At 42.5% G+C, this 26,800-nt stretch overlaps 1 protein-coding gene across 2 annotated transcripts in view; it reads left to right on the top strand.

Moving 5' to 3' along the window:
* Positions 1–26,800, top strand: part of DTNA (dystrobrevin alpha) — a 183,513-nt gene that overhangs the window by 146,813 nt on the left and 9,900 nt on the right. The window contains exons 13-22 of one of the 2 annotated variants that reach the window (XM_084260128.1): positions 4,847–4,934; positions 7,866–7,960; positions 9,295–9,408; positions 12,776–12,872; positions 14,285–14,302; positions 18,851–19,010; positions 21,843–21,932; positions 22,452–22,620; positions 22,871–23,003; positions 26,246–26,292. In XM_084260128.1, the coding sequence (XP_084116254.1) occupies positions 4,847–4,934; positions 7,866–7,960; positions 9,295–9,408; positions 12,776–12,872; positions 14,285–14,302; positions 18,851–19,010; positions 21,843–21,932; positions 22,452–22,620; positions 22,871–23,003; positions 26,246–26,263 (982 nt within the window). In that variant the 3' untranslated portion in view covers positions 26,264–26,292. Of the gene's footprint in view, positions 1–4,846; positions 4,935–7,862; positions 7,961–9,294; positions 9,409–12,775; positions 12,873–14,284; positions 14,303–18,850; positions 19,011–21,842; positions 21,933–22,451; positions 22,621–22,870; positions 23,004–26,245; positions 26,293–26,800 lie in introns of both variants that reach the window. The other variant, XM_084260129.1, reaches the window with a different exon arrangement.

Here is a 26,800-nt window from a genome sequence, read left to right as displayed (position 1 = left end):
AACATCTGATTACCGATATTAAATCACTGCAGTCACAGCATCCTCAATGAGGAACAATCTCAGTTATTTACATAAGATACCAATTAGATTCTCACAGAAATGTAACTGAGAGGGGCAGCAGTCTTAGTCACGCATCAACCCATGCCACTTTACCTCTTCTGCTTTGCAGCGATGAGGCTGGTAGCAGACAAAAGCGAGTGGTTACATTTTGGTAAAGACAAGAGGAACAAAGAAAACATTGCCATTCCCAGGCTCCTGCATGAAGCCACTTTCCAGGAGAGGCAGGTGAGGCCTCTGAAGGAGGCTCAGCTGCTGCATCTCATATAGCCTGGGGTGATATCTTCGGAAAATGTGAGCTCCTCCTGCCCATGCCCTGAAGCAACTGGATGCTGTTTGCTCAAAACTCACACAGATGTGCTAGGGTGGTGCTGAGCTTGGGATATTTCACCCTGTAGCTTAACAAGATTTCGTGATGTGAGTAAAGCATGTAGTTAACCGTAATCAAGTAGCTTCTGATTTCGAGGAGGCTGCAGCTAGCCGGCTCAGCTGTCGTGACTGCCTGCAGTATACCATGTATATGTATGTGACATATGTGCTGTCACATATTTTCAAGTGCTTCTGGTAGTCAGAGGTGAAGAAAGCAAGCTTGTAGCTGGACCTTCTATCTGCAAGAAAAACCCACAGAAATATTTTGAGCATAATACATAAAATTATCTCAAGAGCTACTCTGTAGCATTCCAAAACAAAACAAAGGGGGGTTAGATTTTGAGTCACGCTGATTTATAATAGATAATGATTAGTCCAATATAGTGCAGTATACCTTCTAAGTGTAGCTTGTATTTATATTTTGGGTATTTTTAATTAATTTTCACTGTTTATTTTTCATCTGTAGTTACTTGAAAGCAGAACCACAAGTACAAGTTTTCCTTTCCATCCCTCACAGGCTAGTAAGCTACATGAGGGTTTTTTTAGAATCAGGTACTCCAGGAGAAATGAAGACGCAAGGGAAAGATTTAATTCATTATTTATATTAACTTTAAGGGTAGAAAAAGGGATCTTAGCCAGATCTCTAGGTTAGTTTAATTGTAAAGCATGTTTTAGCATGTAAAACAAACACTTGATACTTTAGTTCATCTTTAGCGTCTGATTCTAAAAAAAGAAATTTTAACTGCAAGTAGTTTTCCTTTTTATTTGTATAATTAGAGTCATTACCTAGCGCTGAATATTAGTTCCACATATTTCAGTCTTTTCAGGTGCAGAAGAAAACAAGATAAAGTATATTATACGTAGGATGTTATTTTGGTTCCATAGGAAGTTACTTTCTGATTTTTCAATGTAACACTGTGTAGTGCTGTGGTGAGTCATATTTCTGTACTATCTAAGTGCCAGACTATCCTGTGGTATCTTTTAAAATGTTTGTTATGGAGGTGTGCACAACAACTAACTACCTTGCAAGGCTGGTCGAATCTTCCTGTGGAAGAGGAAGGACATTCAGAGACCCACTGATGACAGAGGGAACGTATAGACACTTGGCTCCCTTGAACGGAGTTAGTTTTTATGAGTATACTCACAGACCCGAGTGTTAACTGAGTTTTGGACGGTAAAATTTTGAAGATTATGAAGCAAATGACAAATTAGCGATAGAAGAGGGCTGAGATGCTGTGTGATCTCAGTCTGAAGTGCCTCACAAGCCAGGCAATTCTGAAAGTGTTGCAGGTAAACAGCACTCAGAATGCATTTGGTGGGTTGCTGGTAGGACATCGCTCATACAGCCCTGAGGCTTAGAAACATACCCTTTAATTTGACAGTATTTTCTGTAGTGAATTATTTATTAAGGGAAGGTTTGTAGAATAAGAGCATGTCATGAAGACCAAGCTGAGATATCCTAACCAGTGGTGACATAACGTTAAGAAGATCAGGGGACATCTGTGTCACCTATTGCAGGGTGCCTACAACAAAAAAGGTTAATCTGACACATCTAATGCCTGAGAAAGAGCAAAGATCCTCCAGTGTCACTCCTTTGTTCACAGGCTATCACATTTTTCATCCTTTGTCTGCAGTTTTGGAATCCTTCTTTTTTCATGGATCTCCTTTAGACTGCAGAATATTACATGGCTCAGCTAAAGCCTAAAGAAGAGTCCTGTTGTACAGATTGGATATTCGCTCTACATCTGAATTAGAATAGTTCGGTCTGACCAATCATTGCTAATAATAAAGTCTTTAAAGAAGAAATTGCTCATTGAGAAGCAGTGTTAAAGCATTGTTTAACTTTTTTGGAAAGGAAGGATTAGCAGCAGTATATTTGTATGCAGAATGTTCACTTTCTTTCAAACAATGCCCGAGTCATCCTCCTGAGGTCCCAAATTCCTCACACCTGTTCATGTTTTAAAGCTTGTGAGGATTTCACTGTATCGTTGCCCATGAAGTTGCCAAAGTAGAACAGAAGCAAATTGTGCCAACTCAGAACTCTGAGACATAAAAGTGTTGGTAGTGGAGACTAAAGCTGCTGTGCATACCCCTGTGCTTAATGATCACCTAAAATAGGTACATTCCAGAATGAAATTTATCATCTCAGACATCAAAATTTAATTCACAAAACTTAAGGGCCAGTAATCTGTGGCATTCATAGACCGAATATGACACGCCGCTACATCTATTTTATGACATCCACTGACATAAACATATGCCAAAGACATGAAATAGCAAGTAAGAATCACATAGCTGCAGTGGCTTGGTTCATTCAGGAAAGTCATTGTCTCAGGGGTTAACTCACATCTCAGGTCTATGTTGCAGGTTGTGTTATGCCAACAGTGGAACCTTAATCCAGTATTTTTCCAGGATGGATAATAAGGTTGCACATTGCTGTGAAAAGGAGAACTGATGCTGAATGTTGCTGTTTTCACAGCCACCTGTTAGGATGTGATGCGTTCATGATGGAAAAATTGAAAAATCAGTTATACCATCGTGAAAGCAACCCTTATTCTCTGGTTTGCATAATTTTATGTGTCTGCAAGAGTTGCTTGCCCCTTTCTTTCTCTGGAGGATACATCAGGGCAGTAAGGATGAGTATGTAAGAGGCACAACTGTGTAAGTTTGGAAAAATACCTTTAGCTTGGGTCTTTTTAGGAAGCAAATTGGTTATTCCACGGGAATCTGAGTAAGCATAGAATTAAGCTGTGTATGTAACAAAATAAATTAAACATAACCAGAACAAAAAAGCACAGTGTTCATCTACCACTAGAAGTCTTTTGTGCAGTCTGCTGCACAAGCTCAGCCTGCCCAGAACCCCTCTGGGTCTGACTTCTCATAGCTATACTGTTTTTCTAAACGTCGTGTTTGAGGCCTCCCAGGTTATTGTCAGAATGAGAAAAAGATGATGTTGGTCTCTTTTCCCTTCCCAACAACCCATAACAAATCCAGATGACTCACAGCTTTAGTTTAATGATCAGTGAGTATCAACCACTACTCATCTTTCAGACGTAACTTCTGAAGCCCAGTGGACTTAATCAAGCCAACCAAAAGAGGCACATTGTAGGTCCCTGAAGATACCTGGGGATAGGAGCTCACTGAGAAATTTTGGAGAACTATTTCCTCTTCCTTTTAAAGATACCGATTCTTCAAAAGCAGAATTTTTTGCAGAAGTGCTGCTTTTGTCTGGAAGGCTTTTCAAGTTCAAGATGATAATTTCTGGCAAAAATCAGTATAAGATGCCTATGCCCAAAATAACCCTTGTTTTGGGCACTCTTTTGAAACTTTTCCAGCATGCTCTGAAGAGCCCGTGAGTAGGGAGGGTTGTGCCTGTCTCCCTTCAGCCAAAACACCAGACAGTTACCAAGACCTAAGAAAAGAGGTCAGACATCTGTCTGGGATAATCTGCAGGCTGTTTTACATTTCACACAGCAGAGCATTCTTCTCCCATCTTCTTAGAGGCTTCACTTTTTTTCTCCTGTATACGCTATAAGGAATGCAATACAGGTTTCTAAATCCCGGGGTTATCCAAAGTCAACCAAGTCCTCTTCATACAGAATTTTTTGTCAGTTTATTAGTTTTGGTGGTTCTGTGCGAACTTCTAGATATTTAGAAATAGTCAAGGTTTTCACTATATTTGAAGGTATTTCAGCATATCTGCAGTAAGTGCCTAGACCTTCTGAATAATTATTACAGAGATTCTGCCAGTGTGACCAAAGCAGATGCTCATGGTGCTTGCAAGACTCCTGCATCCTGGCAGCAGGGGTTGGCTCCCAGTTAAAGTCAGTCCAAGTCTGGAATCAGTGGTGCTTGTGATTCTCTGAAATCTTACTCCCACATATCAAGAAACCAAGAATAAAACAACGTTCCAAATCAGTGATTCCAAATGTGAGGCCTTGGAAAGTGCCCAGCAAAACTCTCCTAAGTTGTCTTTTCTGTTGCAAATCTGAAAAAAACTTCTAAAATTGGCAAACACTGAGGTTCCCACTAATCCACTGAAGAGTAATCCCTCTGCTAGGTGATATGACAAAGCCTTAAAGTAAAGGCAAATGGGGACCAGAGGTCCTAACTATCTCCCACCATTCTTTGGACAGAGTAGTCTGTGAGTTGCATCTTGTGTGGCCTTGGCCAGGGGTTGCAGACCGCTGCTATTTCCCCTTAAGGGAAGGCGCTGCCTGGCCCTGAGAGCTGATCCTTCCAGGGAAATTACCCTTCCACTTCTCCCCTTTTGCTCAATTAACATCTGCCCTTGTTAATTTGGTGACGTTTTCCTTCTAAATTCTGTAATCAGGGTGTGTGAGTGGACAGTGTGACAGAGCAATGGTCTTTTTTACCGTGTATTAACGTGTCCCCCTCCTTTCCCCCCAACCCTGAGCAGCGTGCTCGACAGCGCAAGTCGCCTGGATGAAGAGCATAAGCTGATCGCCAGGTATGCAGCAAGGCTGGCAGCAGAAACTTCTTCATCAGTAAGTGTTTTAATTAAAGGAAGGTGTTTTCTTTCTGTCGTGTTCAGGGGCTTGGCAAGATGAGGGAAATTACAGTCTTAATAATTAATGGAGGATTTTCCCCTGTATCAGACGCTGTTATGCTTTTGCAGTAAGACTTTCATGCAGTCCATTTAAACTGGAGAATCCATGTTCTAATGCATATAATCTTTATACTAATGCAATAGTATTTAAACAATTACAGCAAAGGGAATCTGCCATCTTGAACTCAGGAAAGACTAGAAAATACTGTCTGGACTTGGTTTGGGTAAAGGTTAATGATTTACTGCAGTGGAAAAATGGGGTGGTGAATCCATTTTACTCTTCAGTTCAAATATCACGGCCACTGGGGCCCTAAGTGCTGAGGATTTTAAAGAATGATCTTCAGCAGGATGACTGTAATGACCCCCTGCATTAGCCCAGGATCCCATTTTCATTTCAGAGCAATGATTATTCTGCTCTGTGTATCCCAAGATAGAAGGTGATGACAGGCTAAAACCTCACTAACTATATTCAAGAATAAGAGGGAATGAAGCAGGAACCTAACTGAAGTATATAAAATCTTAAATGGCACAAATAAGGTCAGCCTAGTTACTTTTTTTCCATCTCAGCACTTTTGATAGAACAAGGGGCAGTAAATGATGGTTAAGTGAAGAGCAGCCGGGCTGGAGTGCCGGGAAGCATATTTTCATATCTAGATTTACACTATGGGGTCAATTGAAAGGGTGAAATCAGGCACTGTTCTTCATGTAAAAACACTGTGACATGTTCACCCCAGATGAAGATAAATCTGACACCCCTTGCAGCCGTCTGCCATGGAAGATTGTGGGGGGGGGTGCTCCAGGTCTGCCAGCCTAGCCCAAATCACAGAATCACAGAACCACAGAATCGTAGGGGTTGGAAGGGACCCCCAGAAATCATCGGGTCCAACCTCCCTGCCAAAGCAGGTTCCCTAGGACAGGTCACACAGGGAGGCGTCCAGACAGGTCTCCAGAGATGGAGACTCCACAACCCCCCTGGGCAGCCTGTCCCAGGGCTCTGTCACCCTCTCTGTGAAAAAGTTCTTCCGCATGTTGGTGTTCTTCCACCTGTCAGTCCCTTCCAGAGGTGTGACGCTGTGTTTCAAAGTTAAGGCAACCTATAGGTCATGGTCCCGTTTCTGAAGGATGGTAATTCTCCGTGAGAATAAGATTTCTCATTAATAATGTCTCTGGGTAGAGACTGGTAGCAGGTGGGAATCAGTTATGCATAACATGTGCCCACAGTATGGGAGAAAACTTAGGAAGCGGTATTTATGTAGTTTTTAAATAGAGCTGGTTTGAAGGAAAATACTGAGTTTCTTGTTGCCATCCATCTGTGCTCTTTGAACAAAAGAAACAGAAGGAAAAGAGAAGGTTTTCCTGCAGAAATCTTTCTGAGAGAGTGACACCACGTTAGGAACGTAGTGGGAGTTTTTAAAGCTTTGCTGGTGGTTATTCTGGTTTTTAAGGAACAAAATGTATTACTAACACCAGGATTCAGAATAAAGATCCTGGTTACCTCTGTATCAGTCATGACAACCACCAGCGTGCTGTCACTTCTTTTTTATTCACTGCTCTGCTTCCCTGTGGTTGGGCTGTTAATGGCAAAATGTACCTGTAGCAGAAAAAATAGCAAATGGTAACAGGTGTAAGGGACTCGACAGCTGGAGAGGGACTGTTTACAAGGACATGTAGTGAATAGGACAAGTGGCCAGGGCCTTAAACGGAAAGGTAAATTTAGATTAGATATTAGGAAAAAGTTCTTCCCTGTGAGGGTGGTGAGGCCCTGGCACAGGCTGCCCAGAGAAGCTGTGGCTGCCCCTTCCCTGGCAGTGTTCAAGGCCAGGTTGGATGGGGCTTTGGGCAGCCTGGTCTAGTGGAGGGTGTCCCTGCCTGTGACAGAGGGGTTGGAACTAGATGGGCTTTGAGGTTTCTTCCAACCCAAACCATTCTGTGATTCTGTGGTACTGTCCTTTCCCTACAGACAGTGCTAACACAGGTTAGCAATGAGATACACCTTCATTCCTTCTGAGGGTTTATTCCTGCAAGGTGCCATTTCCTGGAGGAGGAGATGCCTGGCATCACATAAAATTGAGTTGCAGCATTACACTTCACAGGGCTCTTACAGTGAGAAACACTCAGATCACAGCTGTAACTGAGCGGAGTATTTTATAATGTCTGATTCCTTCAGGTTGGAGTTAGAAATAAATGGCTGTATTTAATAGCTGTGAAACTTTAAATGCCTTTCTCTGTGTAGTCATTGATACAATACTGATATGGGAGTGTGAACAAGGAGAACAATATTTGGTTATTGCTGACGAACAGGGAAAAAGAGCATAGTCCAGGGAAGCTGTAGCAAGCACTGCACTAGTTTGGTAAGAAACAGTTTAATTCCCCCTTCATTTTATTGGAAAAAAAAGGTTTTGCTGTACCTGAAGGACTGAGGGAACAGGCTTTCTGAAGTATCATCAGAGTGTATAGGCCAAATGGGCCACCCTGCCAGACGAAAAATGACTACAGCTCACACATCCCTTTCTTTTTGGAGAGAGACACGGGGTTTTGCTTCAGCACATTCCTCTTGTCTGTAGGATCAAAATGAAGAGCTGTATTACAGCAACTGCCTGCAGCAGTGCCATTGGCTTTTTCAATTGGTTCAGAGGCAGCTCCTTGAGGAAACAATGACAGGATGATAAACACTGAGTCTTATTTACTCTAGTGCTTACCCTGCTTTTTAGCAGTGTAACTGTGCTGGTTTGATCACAATATGGATGCTCTTTTTTAGTGTAGGCAAGCCTGGTTCTGCAAGCAGATTCTGCAGAGTGGATCTGTGTTGAACTCACGGGTGCATATTGGCTATTCTTTCAAAGCAGCCTTCTCTTTTTCACAACAGCAGCAGGGGCAGCAGAGAGGAGCATCAGATATCTCGTTCACCATCGATGCAAACAAGCAACAAAGGCAACTGATTGCAGAGCTTGAAAACAAAAACCGGTAAGCGTCCACAAAGTACCCGGTTTTCTTCAGTCCTGTGTGTTGTGTGTGTTTGGGGTTTTTCCTAACGTTTTTACCACCTACTTCTGTGCAGTGCACTTATGTGTGCACATACAAACTCCCCCTTCAAAAAGCACAGGGCACAAAAACGTCCACAGAGTATGACAAAGGCTTTGAAATCCATAGCCACCCTGTGAATAATGAGCGTGCTGTTCAAATGCTTGATATAATTATTGATAGTGTGATGTTTGCAGCTGCTGTTTGTTAAGAGTTGAAAAAAATAAAGCATCCTTTCCTGTTTGAAAACCAGATTAACTTTGAGTGGGATCCTCTGTAGCACTGCAACACAAAATGATAAAAGGATCAGTCACGCTGGTAATGTTATGCTCCTCTGCTTTTTATTTGTGAAAAAGGTGAGTAAAGCTCTCCAGAAGACAGTCAGCCTGGGAAACCTTTGCAGAAAGGTTAGCAGCAAGTTAGGCAGCTGATCAAATGCGACACTAGGTATGGATGTGACAAAGCCTGAGAGAGAGTGTCCAGGAGAAATAGTCCAGCTGGCCCCAACAAGGAGTGACACCCGTTTGTTAGCAGCAGCGGATCAGGCCCTGGGTATCGGACTGCCTGATGCCATGAAATGTATGGCACAGCTCTGCTTTCACTGCTGGACTGTAAAACAGAGGCCAGCCCAGACCAGATGGTTTCCACTTCCAAACTCTGCACTGCCTTCTGTCACCGTGTAATGAGCCACCAGCTCCAGTCTCAATTTGTCTTTCATAGTTGGAGTCTGCCTCCTGACCGTCTGCTGTCCCGCACATTGTGAAGAAGAGAAGTCCTCAAAGACTTCAGCCTTCTGCTGCAAAGCTTTGTGTTAGCCTTTTGACAGCATTCCAGGGCTGGCAAGTCAGTCATAGCAAGTCCTGTTAAAGGGCTTCTCCATGAATTGTTGACCGCTCTCAGATCTCTACTTACACTAGAAGTATTTTTATAAGTGCAAAATATTTTCTCTGATACTCCAGAGGGGTCAGATATTATTTTAGGTTTTGTGAAATTCATGTGATGCTTGAAATGGGGGCAGTTTAATTAAGCATACTGCTATTTCAAAGCTGCCTCTGATTTTTGGGGGTCTTGAAGAAATATTTACCCTTTATGATGAAATCCTAAAAGAGCTATCCCAGTGCCAAGGGCTTCTTTTGTTGGTTGGAACCTGGTCATTATATTCCATGTTGATGAAGACCTACAACACTCACACTACCTTCTCTTCTCACGCTTTGCAGTGAGATGGTTTTGTGGCACGTTATTGACTTGTAGTCTTCTGCTTATTCTCCCCTCCCAAGAGAAATCCTACAGGAGATCCAGAGGCTGCGACTTGAACATGAGCAAGCATCTCAGCCCACACCAGAGAAGGCTCAGCAAAATCCCACCCTCCTTGCAGAGCTCCGGCTCCTGAGGTAAGTCCACAGCAGTAAAACCTCCAGTGATAACAGGGACCAGTCAGTCATTGTCAATAGAAGAGGAAACAAGAGATAAGCCTGGCTTACAGTTTTGGGGGCTTTTTAAAGTAAATAGCACAATGGGTTTTTTTCCTCTTCATTTTCAGTGCAGGCTGTAGTCCTAAAAGTAATTAAGCTTATGCTTTAAACAGCATGCATGAGGAATCTCACATATTACTCATCTACATTAAATTAAGCATGTGCATTAGTGTTTGCAGAGTTAGGCCCTTAGGTCATTTGGAATTGGTCCCCACAGCCTTGTCCAAATGCTGTTAATTATATGGGGAAAAATGTACAAAGACTTCTCATTTCTGCTAAAGTAAATACAGAGCTACATGAAAATACAGCCAGAACTTGTCACTAATTTTTTGAAAATTCCCCATGTGTTGAACTCTAAGGAGAGGTCAGGTCTGCTCACAGTGCAAAACCAGGCAGCAGGATGATGCTGCTTGTCACATGGGAAGTGAGGAATAATGTCATCTGCTGCAGATGAAGATTCAGAGGATTATTTCTCCAATGATCTGGATGTGCCTGCATGTTAATTGGGATACTCTACATGGATTTGCTCATAGCTGCGTATATCACGTTGAAGAACAATTGTCACTGGCCCAGATCTGTAGGCTCCTTGCAGGCCCCAAAGCTCATATTGTGAGAGCCAGGTGGAGAATCCAGTGAGAACTATTCAAAACACTTTGTGTGAAAACACAGAATAGAGGGAAAACACAGAATAGAGGGAAAAAACTTTCTTTCCAGTGAAACAAGACTAAAATAAAGTTCACACACACATACACACACATGCTCCCTCATAGAGCAGTTCTTTCAAGAGAAAACTAAAGAACATTTTTGGCCACGTAGCCACTCCTCACACAAGTAGTATTTTCATGACCTAATGCATAGCTATAGGCAATTAGTGTGCTAATTTTTTTTCATTACAAATACTGTCTAGCTTTATTGAGTTTGCCACACTAGAATATTTTTTCTGTTTCACAAATAGGTTGTCTCCACATAGTTAAGGCAACCTATAGGTCATGGTCCTGTTTCTGAAGGATGGTCATTCTCCCTGGGAATAAGATTTCTCATTAATAATGTCTCTGGGTAGAGACTGGTAGAGACTGGTAGTAGGTGGGAATCAGTTATGCGTAACATGTGCCCACAGTATGGGAGAAAACCTAGGAAGAAAATAGGCTTCCTAGCATATGCTTCCAATTGGAAGACAAAATTTCTGTGAGTGATTTTAGTATGTAATCACTTCTAGATATCTCAGGCAAGCAACATTCTCTGAGACAGACCAAACTAACTGTGATAAAAATGCATACCCTGCATAAAATATACCAATAATGTAGCTCCTGTGCATCATGCCTAAAGTCTATCTTAAGCAGGTTTAGAAGATTAGCTTTCTATGCAGTTGACAAATAAAATTCATTATCCTTTAAAAAAAAAGTCAAATGATTGTGCAGTGTTAGCAGAGCAACTACTTACTTTTTCCTTCTTTCAATTTTGCTACAGACATTAAAAGCATAATAACCTCATTTGAATTCCCTGGCACGGGATGTCCCTGGGGCAGTGGTGCTGAGTTCCTCGATTATGGCATCTTTTCTGATTTATTATGCAGTGTCAGAGTCAGCAAACAACTTTTAATCTGTGGGCCTGTACTGCTTTGCATACCTTCTCAAATGTTCACCTCTTGAAAGCCAAAAGATTGGCTTTTGATTTACTGTGGAATTCCATCACCACAAATTCCTGTACGCTTAAGATGCCGCGAGGCTGTTCTGGCCACGTGTGAAACAGCAGGGCTCAGAAGGGCAGCCCTGATTTGCACCTGTTACCCCACACATTCTCAGGACCTAAAGCAATTAGGGCAGTAGGGCAATTTAGGTCATATAATATTAAGAAATGCTGGAATGTGTAAATTATGTTGTGGGTTCCTGCCCCAGCATCTTTCACATTACCAGTGCTGACTTGGAGACAGGTCGGAAGGCCCATTGATTTCAAGAACTTGCTCTGGAGCCTAGCTGGAGAAACAAGAGGAGTGATCTGTACATTGCACACTGCTTAGGTCCTCTCTCTCCGTAAAATTAATCTAAAACCCAGCAGAGGACTGTGCTAGGACCTGCCATGCTGAATTACATGGGTAGGGTATCTTATTTTTATTTGCAGTTTTCTTAAACTCGCTTGCCTTTGTACAGCTCATAGCATTTCCAGCCTGGGAAAAGAAAAGCCAGCACAGGCAATTTGTAGCAGAAAGTAGATTAAGCCTCCAGAAGAGTGAATGCAACCCAGCAGTATTACTGTATGATCCTGTTATATAGGTGAGAGATGGCACACGTGAACAATCCCTTAGAAATCGATGGTGTTTATATCAGTAACTGCTCACAGAGAAGGCTCGAAATCAGGCTTTTGGATTCCCCTAAATACAGAAAATTAATTTAGTCTTGTTGAGTCTGGTGCTTTTTCATTCAGTATGACATTGTTGTGTTTTACAGGTAGTAGAAGGCTAACAGCATAGTGGGCTTATGTTATTTGCCACCCAGCAGTGTGTAACATACACCCAATACGTACATTGATGTGGGGACCTCTCACACAGTTTAGTGACTGAACACGGGCAAGTGCTGAACCCTGGGTCCTGTGCAGTGGAGCTATGCAGAATCAAAGCTGTTCCCATTTATGTGGGCACAAACCGCCCCAGATACAGGCTGTCACACTCGGTGTGGCCCAGTATTCACACTGTCCTAGGACCAGCACTGAACTCCAAGTCCAAAGAGCTATTTTCAAGCAATTATATCTCCACAATGTGATTGCCTTAGTCTTGCTTTACAGAAAAAAAGAAACAAAAAAAAAAGAAACAAAAGCATATTGCTGTGGTTTCCTGGCTGAATTTCTGAACTCTCTTAGCTTCTTTCATATCTTGCTCTGTTCAGTGCCCTGGCTGTAATTTCCTGTCCTTCAGGGCATGGCTTTAATTTCTCCTGACAGAGAGGGAGGTTATTGACTAGAGACATCCAAAGACAAAAACTGCCAGGCATTCCCACAAGGGAATATAACACAAATTAGTCTGAACTTCATTTGTTCTTTGGAGAAGGGTCTGTGTCAGTGTCTGTCTTTTCCCTCATCACTATATTCAGTCCTGTGAATATTCTCAGCATGAGGGAACTCCCTAGCTCTCGTGTCGCCCCATTTCTAAGCCCTATGCCAAATTCATACTGCGTATTTGCTTTCCCGTGGTCTGTAGGCATATATACCTCATAGCCAGGCTGAGGAAACGATGTAGGTCAAAGCTGTGGGTGCAGTGAGGGGTAAGGTCTGATCTGGTCTTCTTGTTTCTCAGACAGCGCAAGGATGAGCTGGAACAGAGGATGTCTGCGCTCCAGGAAAGCCGGAGGGAGCTTATGGTTCAGTTAGAAGGCCTCATGAAACTGCTGAAGGTAAGGAGCTTCACTTTGTACTGCCAAGGAGAAAAGGCAGAGTGAAGCGAGCGACAAGAGGGAGGGGAGATAACCACATAATTCTGCAGAACTTGGCTATTTCTGTTCATAAAACTCAGCTGACTTTCCTTGCCTTTCTGTTGTTTTACTTTGATCTTTCAATTCAGGGATTTCAAATCATGTTGTTCTGGCAATAACACCATATCATCATTGTCACCTACTTCTAAGTGGATGGAACATTAGAGACAGCTCCAAACTACTGAAGAATTAATACAGTCCTTTGAATAATATCCCAGCATGATGCAACACAGTCCTGTTTTGCTCATTTGCAGAAGGACTTGCCTGCATCCCCAGATTTCAAGCTAGCAATCTCTGGATCAACCAATCAGGGATGTCCAAACAAAATATTTTGTGGTCCAGTTTCAGGTGCTTTTAGAGTTTTCTCTGTTGAGGACATCAAATACAAAAAAGAAGAATGAGAAAAGAAACAAAAGAACACATGAAATGAGATAACTAGTATCTGAGAAAAGCAATTCAGCACGAGGTACTGTTACCTACTCTAGCTGACAGTACAGAACTGTTTTTACTAGTTCCTTGCCCATTCAGTTGCTAGTTCTGTCAGACATGCCATCTGACAACCACGTCTAACTCTCTGAACTTAGAGATGCTTCCCCAGCATTTGGTCATTTTCAAAAATACAGAAACAAGCCCTTGTCCTGTCTGTTTTGTCTGTTTAACACGCAAAGGTAAGATAGAAAATGTGACTGTGTATTTGCAGAGTCCAGCCCTGTTTTACCTGATGTGCCTCAGGGCAGATGATGCCAGAAATTCACACTGGAAGAAAGTTAATATGCTCTGAATAGCCTAAGAGTCTGTTGTGGTGTTGGCCATGCCAGATAAAAGGAGTGCATGGAATTTCAGTGCATGTTGGGTCAAATACAGCTCTGATAAAAGCAGAATTTCACTGAAATCCATTGAGCAACGTGTATTTGCACCAAAGGATGAATTTGACCCCTTATATCATTTGCACAGGCTCCTGCCACCACGATGCTGGAATTGGTGGCACCTTGGAGCAGCAGAGCCAACTGAGTAGCCGGCAGATTTTTGGGACCTGGGAGTGGACAGGATACTTTTTGCTCCACCTATGAAGTCCTGCAGTGCTATAACTAGCAGCCAGGGCTGCCTGTTGTCAGAGCACTGCCTGGACAGAGAGAGTTTGAGGTTGGAAATTAGAGTAGCTTCTTGCACTCTCTGCACTGTTCTGGCATTTCAAAGTGTGCAGAGGTGGGACCATAACCCGATCACATACTATCTCAACTATAGCTTTAATCCTGTATGACAAATATGGCTTTGTGTTCTGTTCTTCACCTGAATCCTGCTTAATCTCATGTGCTGATCCTCTTTTTCTTTAGGAAGAAGAGCTGAAACAGGTAGTAAGTTACCTCCTTATTGGAGGCCTCACTAATTCCCAAGTGTGATTCTGTTCCTGTGTTTTGCTTGAAATGTGTGTGTGTTCTTGTGACTAAAATTAATGTTTTTTGAGTCTTTCACAATTTTTTTTCAAGTATCTTGGAGCAATTTTCACAATTAAACCTCTTATCCCTCTAGAAAGTGAGTCCAGGACTACCAGGAGTCTTGATCTTTTCCTCACTGCTCTAAATAAGAGTTTGTAAGATACAGAAACCACCACCCAAATGTAGTGAAACCAACATAGAATATGAATTAAAAAACTCTCCCACCATAGATAACATTTTTAAAATGCAATGAGAATTTGGAACTTTAAGAAAAATATCACTCAGTTTAAATTAGACCAGGACAGTGAGCTACCCCTTGTCAGGAAGCCATAGACCGCAATGAGCTCTCCCCTCAGCCTCCTCTTCTCCAGGCTGAACAAACCAAGGGACTTCAGCCTCTCCTCATAAGACTTCCCCTCCAGACCCTTCACCACCCTCGTTGCCCTCCTCTGGACACTCTCCAATATCTTTGTGTCTCTCTTATACTGTGGCGGCCAAAACTGCTCACAGCACTCCAGGTGAGGCCACACCAGCACAGTGTAGAGCGGGACAGTCACCTCCCTGAACCAGCTGGCCATGCTGTGCTTGATGCACCCCAGGATATGTTTTGCCCTCCTGTCTGTCTGGGCACACTGCTGGCTCACATTTAACTTGCTGTCACCCAAGACCCCCAAATCCCTCTCAGCGTGTCTGTCCTCCAGTGTCTGATCCCCCAGTCTGTATGTGCAGCCAGGATTTCCCCTTCCCAGGTGCAGGATCCAGCACTTGCCCTTGTTAAACTTCATGCTGCTGGTGATTGTCCAGCGCTCTGATCTGTCCAGGTCTCTCTGTAAGGCTTCTCCACCCTCAATGTAGTCAACAGAACAGCTTCTCCCAATTTGGTGTCATCGTCAAATTTACTTAAGACACCCTCTAGTCCTGAGTCAGGCTCGTTTATGAAAATGTTAAAAAGAACTGGAACCCTGGGGAACCCCACTAGTGACTGGCAGCCAGTTTGTGTTGACATGAATCTGGGAAAGATGTTAGGCTAAAACAAAAGCACTTTTCAGACATCATTCTGATGTATGAGTCCAATAAAAAGTGTTTAACAAAGCACACTTCCTCGTGCTTTCATCAGCACAGTCACCAGCCTGATGTGTCCTGTCTCTGGTAAGGCATGCAGAGTTTGTAGGTAATGCTCACCTTCATAAAACTAACATTTTGGGTAGTTTTTGTAGTGAATCAATCTGTTGCACCAAAAATAAGTCTCTGACCAAATATTATCTCTGTGTAAGGGCTGTTTATCTGATCCCACTTAACAGTATTAAAAGATCTTCCATTCACAACGTGACAAGAGTTTCCCTGTCATATAAAATGCTTGCTGGACAGTGCCAGTGAAAGCACATTTTCAGGCTGTCAGGAGATACAACTTGTTTTTCTTCTGAGGGAAATAGCCTTGCTGAACACCAGGTGATGACGCCGAGGAATTACTCTCACATTTGCTGTGAAATGTTCCCCATTACGCTGTGCCATTTCATGATCTGTTTGAGAGTAATAGGATTGAATTAATTTCGGGGGGAATTCAGTTGGAATGAGCAGCCTGGCAATTCATCTAATGTTTATGAACTTGCAATTTCCCTACTGCCCTTCCTTGAGGAAGGATAATGAGTTCTTCACATCAGTGTCGTTTGATGAGGCTGCGGGACGGGCTTTCCCCATATGTCATCCCAGTTGAGTTCCGGCAGAGGGAGCAGTGAGCCAGCTCCTCTAAAGCCGGGTTTCACTTCAAGCCTTTTATCCTAAGCGTGCGTGACATTGGAGAGCGGGGAATCAATCCCTGCCTAGCAAGGGATAACTTGAAATCCATAGCAGGTTGACTAGGGGTGGTGAATTGAGTAAGATGCATGGAAGTTTTCCTAGAAAGCAGGATATTGATAACCACAACCAAGTACCACACAAAAGCTGAAGCTGTTCCCAGTACTTGTGGTGGCCGTGGTAGGTCCCCATTCATCATGGTTCAGTTCTCAGCTGGTGGTATGCTAAGGTTTGGGAGCCATTTGGTGCTTGATTTCTCTTCTGAGATTACCAAGAAGTCACTACAGATTGTCATAGCAGACTTCAGGCCATGAAGACCGTATTTCTCCTGATAACCACTGAGCAGGAATGCAATCCTAATAGCACTTTACTCCTATAAACATGGGCTGAGGTGTATCTGGATGGGTAAAATATAATTGAAGCATTCACCTCTCTGAAATCAGTCATTCCCTTATATCCTCCTATTTCAACTTGCTGTTCATCAGTTCTGCCTGATACTGCCCAGATAGTATAAAAAGAGGGGTTTTATACTGGCCCAGGGACTCCAAATGTTTCAATGGGGGTTGGACCCGATGATCTCTCGAGCTCCCTTTCAACCCCTACAGTTCTGTGATTCTGTGATCTCCCCGTGCTTCCCAAACAGTTTGTTCCAACACTGAAAGCTACAGATAAGAGAGCACTGTTTAGCATAAACACAAGCTCTCAGTCATAGCTGCAGAGCAGGCACAAGGGTGAGCACTGGTGTGCAGCAGCTTTTACATTGCTCTTGTGGGAAAATTCCAGCAAAGAAGTACTGGCAGGCGTCTGTTATTTTTAGTAAATAAGATGCCTATTCTGAAGTTCATTCCTTAAATGTGACTTGACTATAGGAAACAAATTTTGTCTGTTTTTTTTCTCTTCTTCTCTGAAAGTTCCCACTGTTGTTGGTGTTCCCCAGAACCAAGATCAAAGGCAAAAGGGAGCCAAGGAAAAAGGGCAAGCAAAAGAAGAAGCTGAGAACCAGAAATTCTTTCACAAATTTGTTTCACAGGGGATGGAGCATGCCCCATCGGAGCATGAAAGGAGATAGCTGTAGCTTCCAGGTCCCCTGCCTGATGTGCAGGGGGTGTGATCTCCAAGGACCTTGGAGTGTCTCCAGGTTGATCTGTGCCCTGCCTCTGGAGGACTGGAGATCTGCATTTCCACTGCAGTGGATACAGATGATACCAGAAACAGGAGAGCATCTGGCCCTTTTATATTCAACTTCCCTTTCATCCATCATTTAAATGTTCTAAAACTGATCATTAAAGAAATTATAAGTATTAAATCCTCCGTTCTCCCACTGGTAATGTGCTTATTCCTCATAAAACTAATTTGCCCTTGATGTCTCTCTGGTGATAACTTGTCTCAGAAAGGGCTGATAGAAGAAAAGAACAAATAGCTTAGTGTTCTGATACATTATTTATGGTCCAGGGCAGGAATTTATAAAAATCTCAAGGGCAATGATACAGTCCTCCTGCAGTGGGCTTCTTTTGTCTTTTTCGAATATATTTCCCAAACTGTATCAGGCCTGTAGTGGCAGCTACTCCAGGAGTCAAAAGAAATGGCATGGGAAGAGTTGAGAAATCCTTCTGAATTCTCAAAGTAAACCCAGGGTGAGGGAAACACCAACCCTCAGGTTAGAGACATGTGTTGCTGCTCCCCTTTAACAAGACTCAAGCCATGTCCATCCTTGGCATTTTCCAAACAGAGGTTTTCAGTCAAAAGCTGTGTGCAGTTTGGTGTGGGCTCCAGTATTTGATTTTCCTTAAGTGGATACATGTTTCCAGGGAGTTTGGAGCAGTGGTTGAAGAGGGCACTGCGTCTCTGGGTATCTCTCACCCAGCTACGTTTGTAAAAATGACTATTTGGTAAAGTCAGCTTGAATTTCAGCTAAGTGATACTAACTGTGAGGTGCTAACAGCATGTCATTTTATATGGCTGGTGTTAAAACATTCTCACTTCCAGCAGCTGAACCCGTAGCAGGAATTTATATTGCCCTATCCCCACAGCGTTTTGGGAATGCCTGATATATCCTGTGGAGTGAGCAGTTTAATGGTGTATGATTTAATAGCGGCTTAAAATAGTTCTCCAGCCTCGAATAAAAAGCAGAAAGCTGCATTATTTATTGCCAGTGTCAGACGTTTTGTGGCTGAGGGGTTGGGTGTGGGGTGGAGGGAGGTGGAGGGCATGGCTGTGGTCAGCTCTCAGGCAGTGCCTTGATGAAAGGGGCTGTTTTGGTCCTTGCCCAGGCTGAAAGCCACGTTGGTGCCAGCATCTTTCCCCTCCTCACAGCCTGAATGGGTTATGTTTTGTCAAACATGCACGAGACACATGGGGGAGTGGGAGCGGGAAGAGGGCAGAGAGAAAGTCTCTGCTTTGGTGTTTATTAACTTGGTTGCTTCTTCTATTTTAATGTAGCTGCCTGACATTTTCCCATGCTTAAAGGAAGTCGGTTCTTGACTCATATTTTCCTACTTACTGTTTTTCTGTACAGAAGCATTGCTGCCTGCTAACCACTGACTTCAGTATACTTCTAGCAAAATTAACATTACCCAACTGATCTACAAACAGCACGATGCCTTTGAGCTGAGGGATCAGCAGGCGAGGGCTTTGCAAAGACCTGTTTAACCCCTTGTGCTTGTTTTGCAGACCCAAGGTGCAGGTTCCCCACGTTCCTCACCCAGCCACACTATCAGTCGGCCGATTCCAATGCCCATCAGGTCTGCCTCTGCCTGCTCCACCCCAACCCACGCACCTCAGGACTCTCTGACCGGGGTGGGAGGAGATGTGCAGGAAGCCTTTGCACAGAGTAAGTGCCATTAATAGCTTCTCTGAGGTACTTGGAGACAGTTTGAAGAGTAGTTATTTCTTGTGGTTAATGACTAAATGAACTTGAGCGTCTGAGTTGCTTGCAATGAAACAAAGCAAAACAACAGAAAAAAGAATCCCACCTGTGTTTTGCCATCAAAAATCAACTTTTTCAGCTGTCAGACTTTGCTGTCAAAATAATCAGGTAGGCAGAAACTGGACAATGGTGTCAATTAGTGGGGTTTGTGGGAAGAGGGAATTTTGAGGCAGGATGGTCAGGCCAGTTATCAGTGCTCTGTTAACCAGAAAAAGAATTGCTGTTGACATCAGCAAGGTGTTTTCAGTGTGTTTGGTTTTAAATAAAGACTTGCTAGGAATAGGTGATAACAATCATAGAATTAGTTCAGTTGGAAAGGGCTTTTAAGTCACCATGTCCTTCTGCTCCACAAAAGAGGGCTTCAAGGTGAGATCAGACCATTCAGGACCATAACCCATTGAGTTGTGGATGGCTCCTGGCATGAATTTTCCTCTGGCGTGGCCTCTGTTCCAGTGTGTGACCATGCTTACAGCATGAATTTTTTTGTCCTTGTATCTGATTGGAACATCCCTTGATGCAACTTGTGACTGTTGTCCCTTGTCCTTTTGCTTTGGACCTCTTGAGAAGGGTACAGCTAGACTAGGTAAGAATCGAGCCTGCAAGTCTAGGTGAACCTTTCCTTCGCAATTCAGAAAACAGCCATAGGCTGCACTGTGTTTCTCACTCCTCCTTCCACTTTCCTGTTGAGTAGCAATAAATTTTAAACCATTTTGAATTTCTAAGGCCAGAGATTAAATTATTATGTTGAATTCTAAAGAAAGTAAATAGTCTGTGTGATCTAAATGAAGAAACATTCCTTCTTTTTCTAACTGACCCTCTTCTAAAATATTTACATCACTGCAGTTCTTTCATATGAATACATTTTTTCCCTGTTTCCCTAGAGCTCAGGAGTTCCTCTGCTATACAGTGTGAGTGTTTGTTCCCAGGAGCCCAATCCAACCTTCTCATGCACCTTTCCCCTTGATTTTCATGGCAGTTGTGTCTGTGTGAATCTTAGAGCAAGGCTGAATCTGTAGTGCAGTCAACAACTTGCTACTGAAGTATGGATTCATACACTGAACCCCTTTTACCAAGGCATAATTCCTAGTTGTCACATAACAGGGTGTGGGGTATCTCATTTTCTGGGGCAAAAGAGACAGGGTGAATTTTTCTTCTTGAAAAAAATGAAAAATCAAGCCAGGCAATAATGTAGGCCCCTAACCCCTCTGCTGTTATAGGACAGTTTCTTCCAGAGCTAGGAGTAAGACAAATAATGTAATGGCCACAATGAAATAAATAATACTAAGGCTGCCTCAGGCAAATGCTCCTTAAGTATATAAATGTGTTCGGTTCAAGAGAAAAAGCCATACAAAAAGGCAAGTGATCACATTCAAAACCTGCTGTGTTTGATAAATATCTATCTTTGTGCCATTATTTACCATATTCTCTAGATGGAAAGGTCAAACCCAAAGAACTTGAAGCCAGCCCTTCTGTCACATCTTGACTTACGACTTTGGTGGGGCGGGGAAGGCGGAGTATGAGCTGAGATTTACAGCTCCCTCCCATGTTGTCTATATATACATCGTGCAGACAAGCCATGGTTAAGGCATGGTTTCTCTTGGCTTTCTTTTTTCTCTTCCATAGTGTTGCAATAGTTCAGAGACAGCAAATTGAGATGGTTTTAGAAAGGGAATGGCTGGCTGAGTGTGTGTATGTGTGTGCAAGAGAGAGATTTAGTTGACATTCCAGTAACCATTAGCTAATGAATATATTATTTTAAAAAAAAACTCTTTAGGATTTGGGGAGTTTCTTTAATACATGTATTTATTTTAGTGTTTGATTTTTTTTTACATTCAGACAGTTTTAAGCAATCCACAGCAATTGAATCCTTCCAGTTCCTGTCAATGATCTAGTCTGGAAAATTAGAGATTCTGTGAATATATTGATTATTCAACTACAATGGGAACTATGTTTTGGATCTGAGTGAGTTAAGCACGCATTACCCACAGCCTGCTCCTAGGCAAGGGGTATTTCATGCAGCTCACAAGAATCTTTCATGATTGATGGTTAAGGGAATATTGCCAGATTCAGCAGGGAAGCACTTCTAGATCCATTATTAGAAAGAGTTTAAAAGCAGCCTGAGGCTTTTAAAAGAGGCAATAGTGTTTCCTTTATTAAAAAAATAAAAAAGAGAGAGAGAGAGAAAAAGTAAATTATGGAATATACAAGAAAGTCCTTGAGCTGCAGGAGAGGCTGAGAGGGAGCAGTGAAGAAAATTCCGTATCAGTCTTGATGAGGTCAAGTATGTTTCTTCAACATTTGCCATAATTATCTGGCAAATACCTGGCAATAATAGTGTCATTAAACAGAGCTGTGGGAACTTAGAGAAAACACTTCATTTCTTCCCTCCTCCCCCACAGACATTTTAAATGAGTTCACGCTGGATTTAATCTTCCAGGCCTGGTCTGCTGGTGTCACTGTGCAAATGCAAGCTTGATGGCAATGAATAATCTCCACATATCTGGCATTATGATTAAATGAAGCATGAGGGCAGGCCTCTGCTCTTGCATACAGCATAAGTAAATAAGGCCATTCTGCAGAGAGCTCTTCCGCACGTGTCCCTCATAAGGACTTTGATACCCTGAGCCACCACAATGGCAGCTTTCAGCAGGGTTAAAACTGCTTTCAGCAGGAAAACATATGTCTTGTGAAGAGTATTAACCTTGTGTTTTGTGCTTTGTCTGTCTCTTGCTTCAGGTGCAAGACGAAACTTAAGAAATGATTTGCTGGTGGCAGCAGATTCAATCACCAACACCATGTCTTCTTTGGTAAAAGAACTAAACTCTGGTGAGTGAGGCTGATGAGACCAGACAGTCTCCACATTGAGATTTCACATACACATGAAAAAATGGGAGGTAGGAAAATATAAGCCAACAAAAAAAAGTGGTGCAGTGTGTCTTCAAAGCTTTTTATGCTTTTGGAAAAAATAAATTCCCAAGTAACAACTCTCAGGTCTGAAAGCCATGAATGTAGAGGTGCAGCTGGATACAGTGAAAACTTTAAGAAGTTTGTTTGTGGTTCCACATGGAGTGAGATTGCTCTCTTTAGGTATTTCATTCAATATAGAACATATAGGACCTGTTGTAAAACACAGTCTGTAGTATTCTTATAAAAATATCCTACCTAATAACCAAGATCAGGGAAAGCTTCACTATTCTGTCCTACCACAAGGAGGAAATGAAATGCTGCCTCTGTGAGGAGGTGGTATTCTAAGTTGGAAGGGCAGAGGAAGGCTTAGAGAAGCAGGCAGGTATACTTACTCTTGTGAAAACTGAATGGAACCATGTGTCACCCTTGGCTTCACAGAAGTGGGCAGCGAGACAGAGAGCAATGTGGATTCTGAATTTGGACGGACTCATTTTGATGACCTTGTTCCATCCCCCACGTCTGAGAAGGCTTTCCTCGCGCAGATCCATGCCCGGAAGCCCGGGTACATCCACAGTGCTGCTGCCACCGGCTCCATCCGCAGTGACATGTGGGTACCTGCATGTAATATTCTCTCTCCCTCTCAACTATTTGATTACCAAAACAATGCCTAAATCCGAGTGGGGATAGCTTCATGGTTGGATTGTAGGGAGCTCTGTAAACAACGAAGGCCAGAACTTAGCATATGGCTGGACTAAAAAAAAGTATCCTGCTCTTCTCATAGCTTACAATAAAGGGAAGCTTTATTGACTCTGGATGTTATTCATCTCAGGGGGCTATTTATTAATAATTGTCTTTAGGGTTACAGAAGATGGAGACCCCTATGTCAGAGCAGATGATGAAAATTATGAGAACGACTCTGTCCGCCAGCTGGAGAATGAACTGAAGATGGAGGAGTACCTGAAGCAGAAGCTGCAGGATGAGGCATACCAGGTGAGAGAAGGACACAAGATGCCCATACATCTGCATAGGTATGGAGAAACCATAATGCACCACAGGAGCGCCAAGGCATGATCTCTTCTCAGTTGCTAGAGCAGTCACATTCCCAAAACTGCTGTTCTCTTCCAGACAGGCATACCTGTAGCCTTTGTGCATCTCCAGGAAGACCACACTGCCAGAGGCACACAAGCATAGTCCTTAAGCTTACCAGGGCATCAGGTGGGCTCTGAGCTTGTTCTCTGCCACTGCCTACAATCTACTCAGACCTCAGTACTCCATACCATAGAGGCTGGTTAGTGGTGTTAAGGTGAAGCTCTTGCTGTATTTTGATTTTTTTTTTCTCCAGAAGCAGAAAACATTCATTATGGTTTCTCTACTCAAGTGTAGTCTTTGTGTCATTGTCAGAATCTGGAAGGGAAGGGAAGGGTCTGAAGTGAATTGCATCTCAGATGACCAAGTATTCAACAAGCAACTAGTGTACAGAAGCCGAGGGATTTTTCTTAAAACACCCCCTGAGAAAGTTTTCAAAGGTCATTTGCTTAAGAGTCTGAGAAAAGCCTGTTTGCCAGGGGGAGCTGGAATTCTGTAAATATCCTGTCCCATCTGTGTGGTCTCCACTTCTGGCTGGTGTAATGGACTATTGCCAGTTTTTAAGCTATTCTGGCTCAGATCATCCTTATATAAAATTCATTACTTCTTACAGTGTTGGTAGTAATGTCAGTAGGAGGAAACACCCAATTCAGTTATTTAGGAGAAGAGCTCAAGCAAGCAAAAGTAACTATTTTCCCACACGATGACCAATTAAAATTTGGAACTCATCACTACAGCATGTAACAGAGACCAAAAGTATAAATGAGTTAGAAAAAGGAAAAAATGAGTTGGAAAAAGCAGGTACTGAGAGATCAGGTGTATGGAAATGAGGTTCCAGAGCACCTTCAGGGCAGGAATTCTTTAAACTACTGATAGCTGGGGCCTGACAAATTGTAGCCTTTTCTTCTGGTAGTTTTTCTCCTGTGCCTACTGAAGGTCACTCTAGAGAGAAGAATCTGAGACTGACAAGCTCATAATCTGAAGAAGAATGGCTGCTCTTTTGGTCTTCTTTTCAGTAAAGCTGCTAGGATAAGTTAATGTTGAAAAAGTTCATTGACTTGTATCAAAATTGCAGGTAGTTTGGAGGTTGATGTAAGCTGCTTTTTTGTCATTGTTTACTGAGGTGTACTACATGCCCATGGCAGCCTGACGAAAGTCCTTTCGTTGCAAAGGTCTTTAAGGACATGACAAGAGAATCAGAGTCGTTACAGAATAGTTGCTGAGGCAACAGTGGGTGACACTGGTGGGGGGTTTGTCACAATTTTTTATCCAAAATAGGAAATGGCAAAAATTACAGCCTTTAAACTTCTGACAGGTTGAGCAGGTACTACTGATGTGATGGACAATAGTTGTCAGTTATAAAGGAGTGCCTCAATGGCAACAGCTGCCAGGCATCAAAGGATAAATGTTGTTATTATTGCTGGTAAAAATGCCATTTTCTCTAGAAAGAACGATAGATCCATTTGACTGTACTTTGATCACAGTATAGAAGTGTGATATATGGCAACAGTGTTACATGAGTTTCACAGGTGACCCAGGATTTTGTAGATGCACAGAATTGAGGGTGCGTGTGCACTGCAAAATAAGGGTGTTCATTGCATCATAGAAGTTGTACATGTCACTCAGTGGAACCATGTGTTACTCTTGCTTCAGTCAAAATAGAGCTCTTCCACTGCCTTCCAGCAACATTCCCAGAAGAAGAGGAGGGAATCTCCCTGTCAGTGTCAGAATAAAATTCCTTTTCTATAGAGACCAGCCGAGACTATGCCCAGTTGAACTTTCTTCCCTATTGCACACAATTTGTTTCCAGTGGGGGAGGGAGAAGAAGATTTTTTTTTTCTTTCCAAAATATATTTGCTGAGGGAACAAAAAGTCCTCATTCTAGTCAAGCATTTTCCAAAGAAATTCCATGATGTACTTATATGCTTTACTTTCTGTGAGATTGTCAGCTCCTATCAGGCAATGATTTGGTCTGCTGTGACGCCCTGCTGTGACAATGGCAGTGGGACAAGGTCGTGCCTTGTAAACAGAAACTATTTTTAGTTGATAACCACAGACCCCAGGTATGCCACATGTGAGAAGTCCTTCCCAGTATGGCTGATGCCCTTTCAATTAGGGAAGAGGTTCAAGGCAGACAAGAATGGATGCTACATCAGCAGGGCTCGCTAGGATGATTAGGAGTTGGCTGGATAGTGTCACCTATTGATCTTGATTCGTGTGCTTTGGCTTTGGCTTGTTCTCTCCACTTTGCAGTTCATTTGTGGCACTGTGCTATTCTACTCCTTTTTCTACTAGCATCACTGAGTAACCTCTAAAGACAAAGGCACAACTTTACACTTGCAAAGACAAAAAAAAAAATTGAGACATTTCTATTTAGGATATCCTATTGAACGGTGACCAGGTCAACTATTCTCATTTTGCATCAAACCATTGGAATTTATTACAGGCTGTTTTGCTATTTGTACTCACATGTACACTGCATTCATCTGGATAGCCAAAAAAAAGCTGGTGGCTGTAGCTATCGCAATGCAATTGTCAGCTGAAAAAACCTGCGAAGAGGAACTCCCACTAAGGTTACAGAATGGTGACCCCAGTAACAATATGGTAACCATTTTTATGTTATTAAATGTCTCACTTGGTGTAAAAGCAGCACATTTAGAAAAACATGTAGATGTAGTGTAGCATGGGAGATGGTTGGTCCAAACCCACACTTGTTATTTGGTGTCACCTTGTCTCCAAGCAAGATTTTTCAAGCAGAACTCTAAATTAGCATCAAAGTATGAGCAGAGTACCTAAGATGCACAGGGAAATCTGGGACAGGGAACCTCAGAAGAGGCTTCTTTCTCTCTCTTTTTTTGAAGCATGTTGTAAATAACAAATATCTGTACCAGAAAAAAACACATTAAGTGCACAAGTGTAACTGCTAACAGTGCTTATCTTCCCACGTCTGCTACCAGTTGTGTTCGTGTTACAGTCTTTTGCTGGATGTGTTGTGTAAGACACTTCTCATTGGGTTTATTTTCTGGGTCCGTAATTGCACCCTTTATTTCCAGCTTGTGCGTGGCTTTCTTCAGAATAATACACTGCCTGGCTGCTCACTGGCTTAATTTGTCATCTTCTTGTTTTCTATCCTTTGTTATCTACAGGTCAGTTTGCAAAGTTGAGTGCAATATCCTTCTCTCTCTCCTCACAAGTAAGTATCATTACAATTTAGAAGAATATTTGGAATTCATCATGTGTGTTTCAGTTGCAGTGCACCTTGTGCTGCCTGAGTGTATGTGATGGTGATTTTTTTTTTCTTCTTTTAACCTGTGTTAGGATGCCTAGGAATCTCTCTAAATCACTTCTAAGAATCTTTTTGAAACGTGGTCCTAGTCCTGAGGATTCCTGTTAAGCCACCACCCTTCTTATCTTCTTCCTTTGTTGACCATAAGAGTGAGAACGCAAGCTTTTCATCCCTGGGGGTGATGACAAATATATTAGCCAGTACAGAGAAACATTTTCCAGAGGATAAGGAATCAGATTATATTTCAGGAGACCTGAGTTAAATTCCTTACAATGCTTTAGTGTTCCTAGGATAACTGAAATCAATCATTTATGGTGACACCAGAACATCTGGTTGTGAAACAGGAGTTAGGCAAACAGAAAGCAATTGGCCAGCTGCTTGACAACAGAAATGCCCCAATCCAAAGTACAAGATG

Source organism: Gallinula chloropus (genome assembly GCF_964237585.1).
Source record: "Gallinula chloropus genome assembly, chromosome: 2".
NCBI lineage: Eukaryota > Metazoa > Chordata > Aves > Gruiformes > Rallidae > Gallinula > Gallinula chloropus.
Note: the sequence above shows the minus strand (reverse complement) of the source record. Positions and strands in the feature narration are given on the sequence as shown.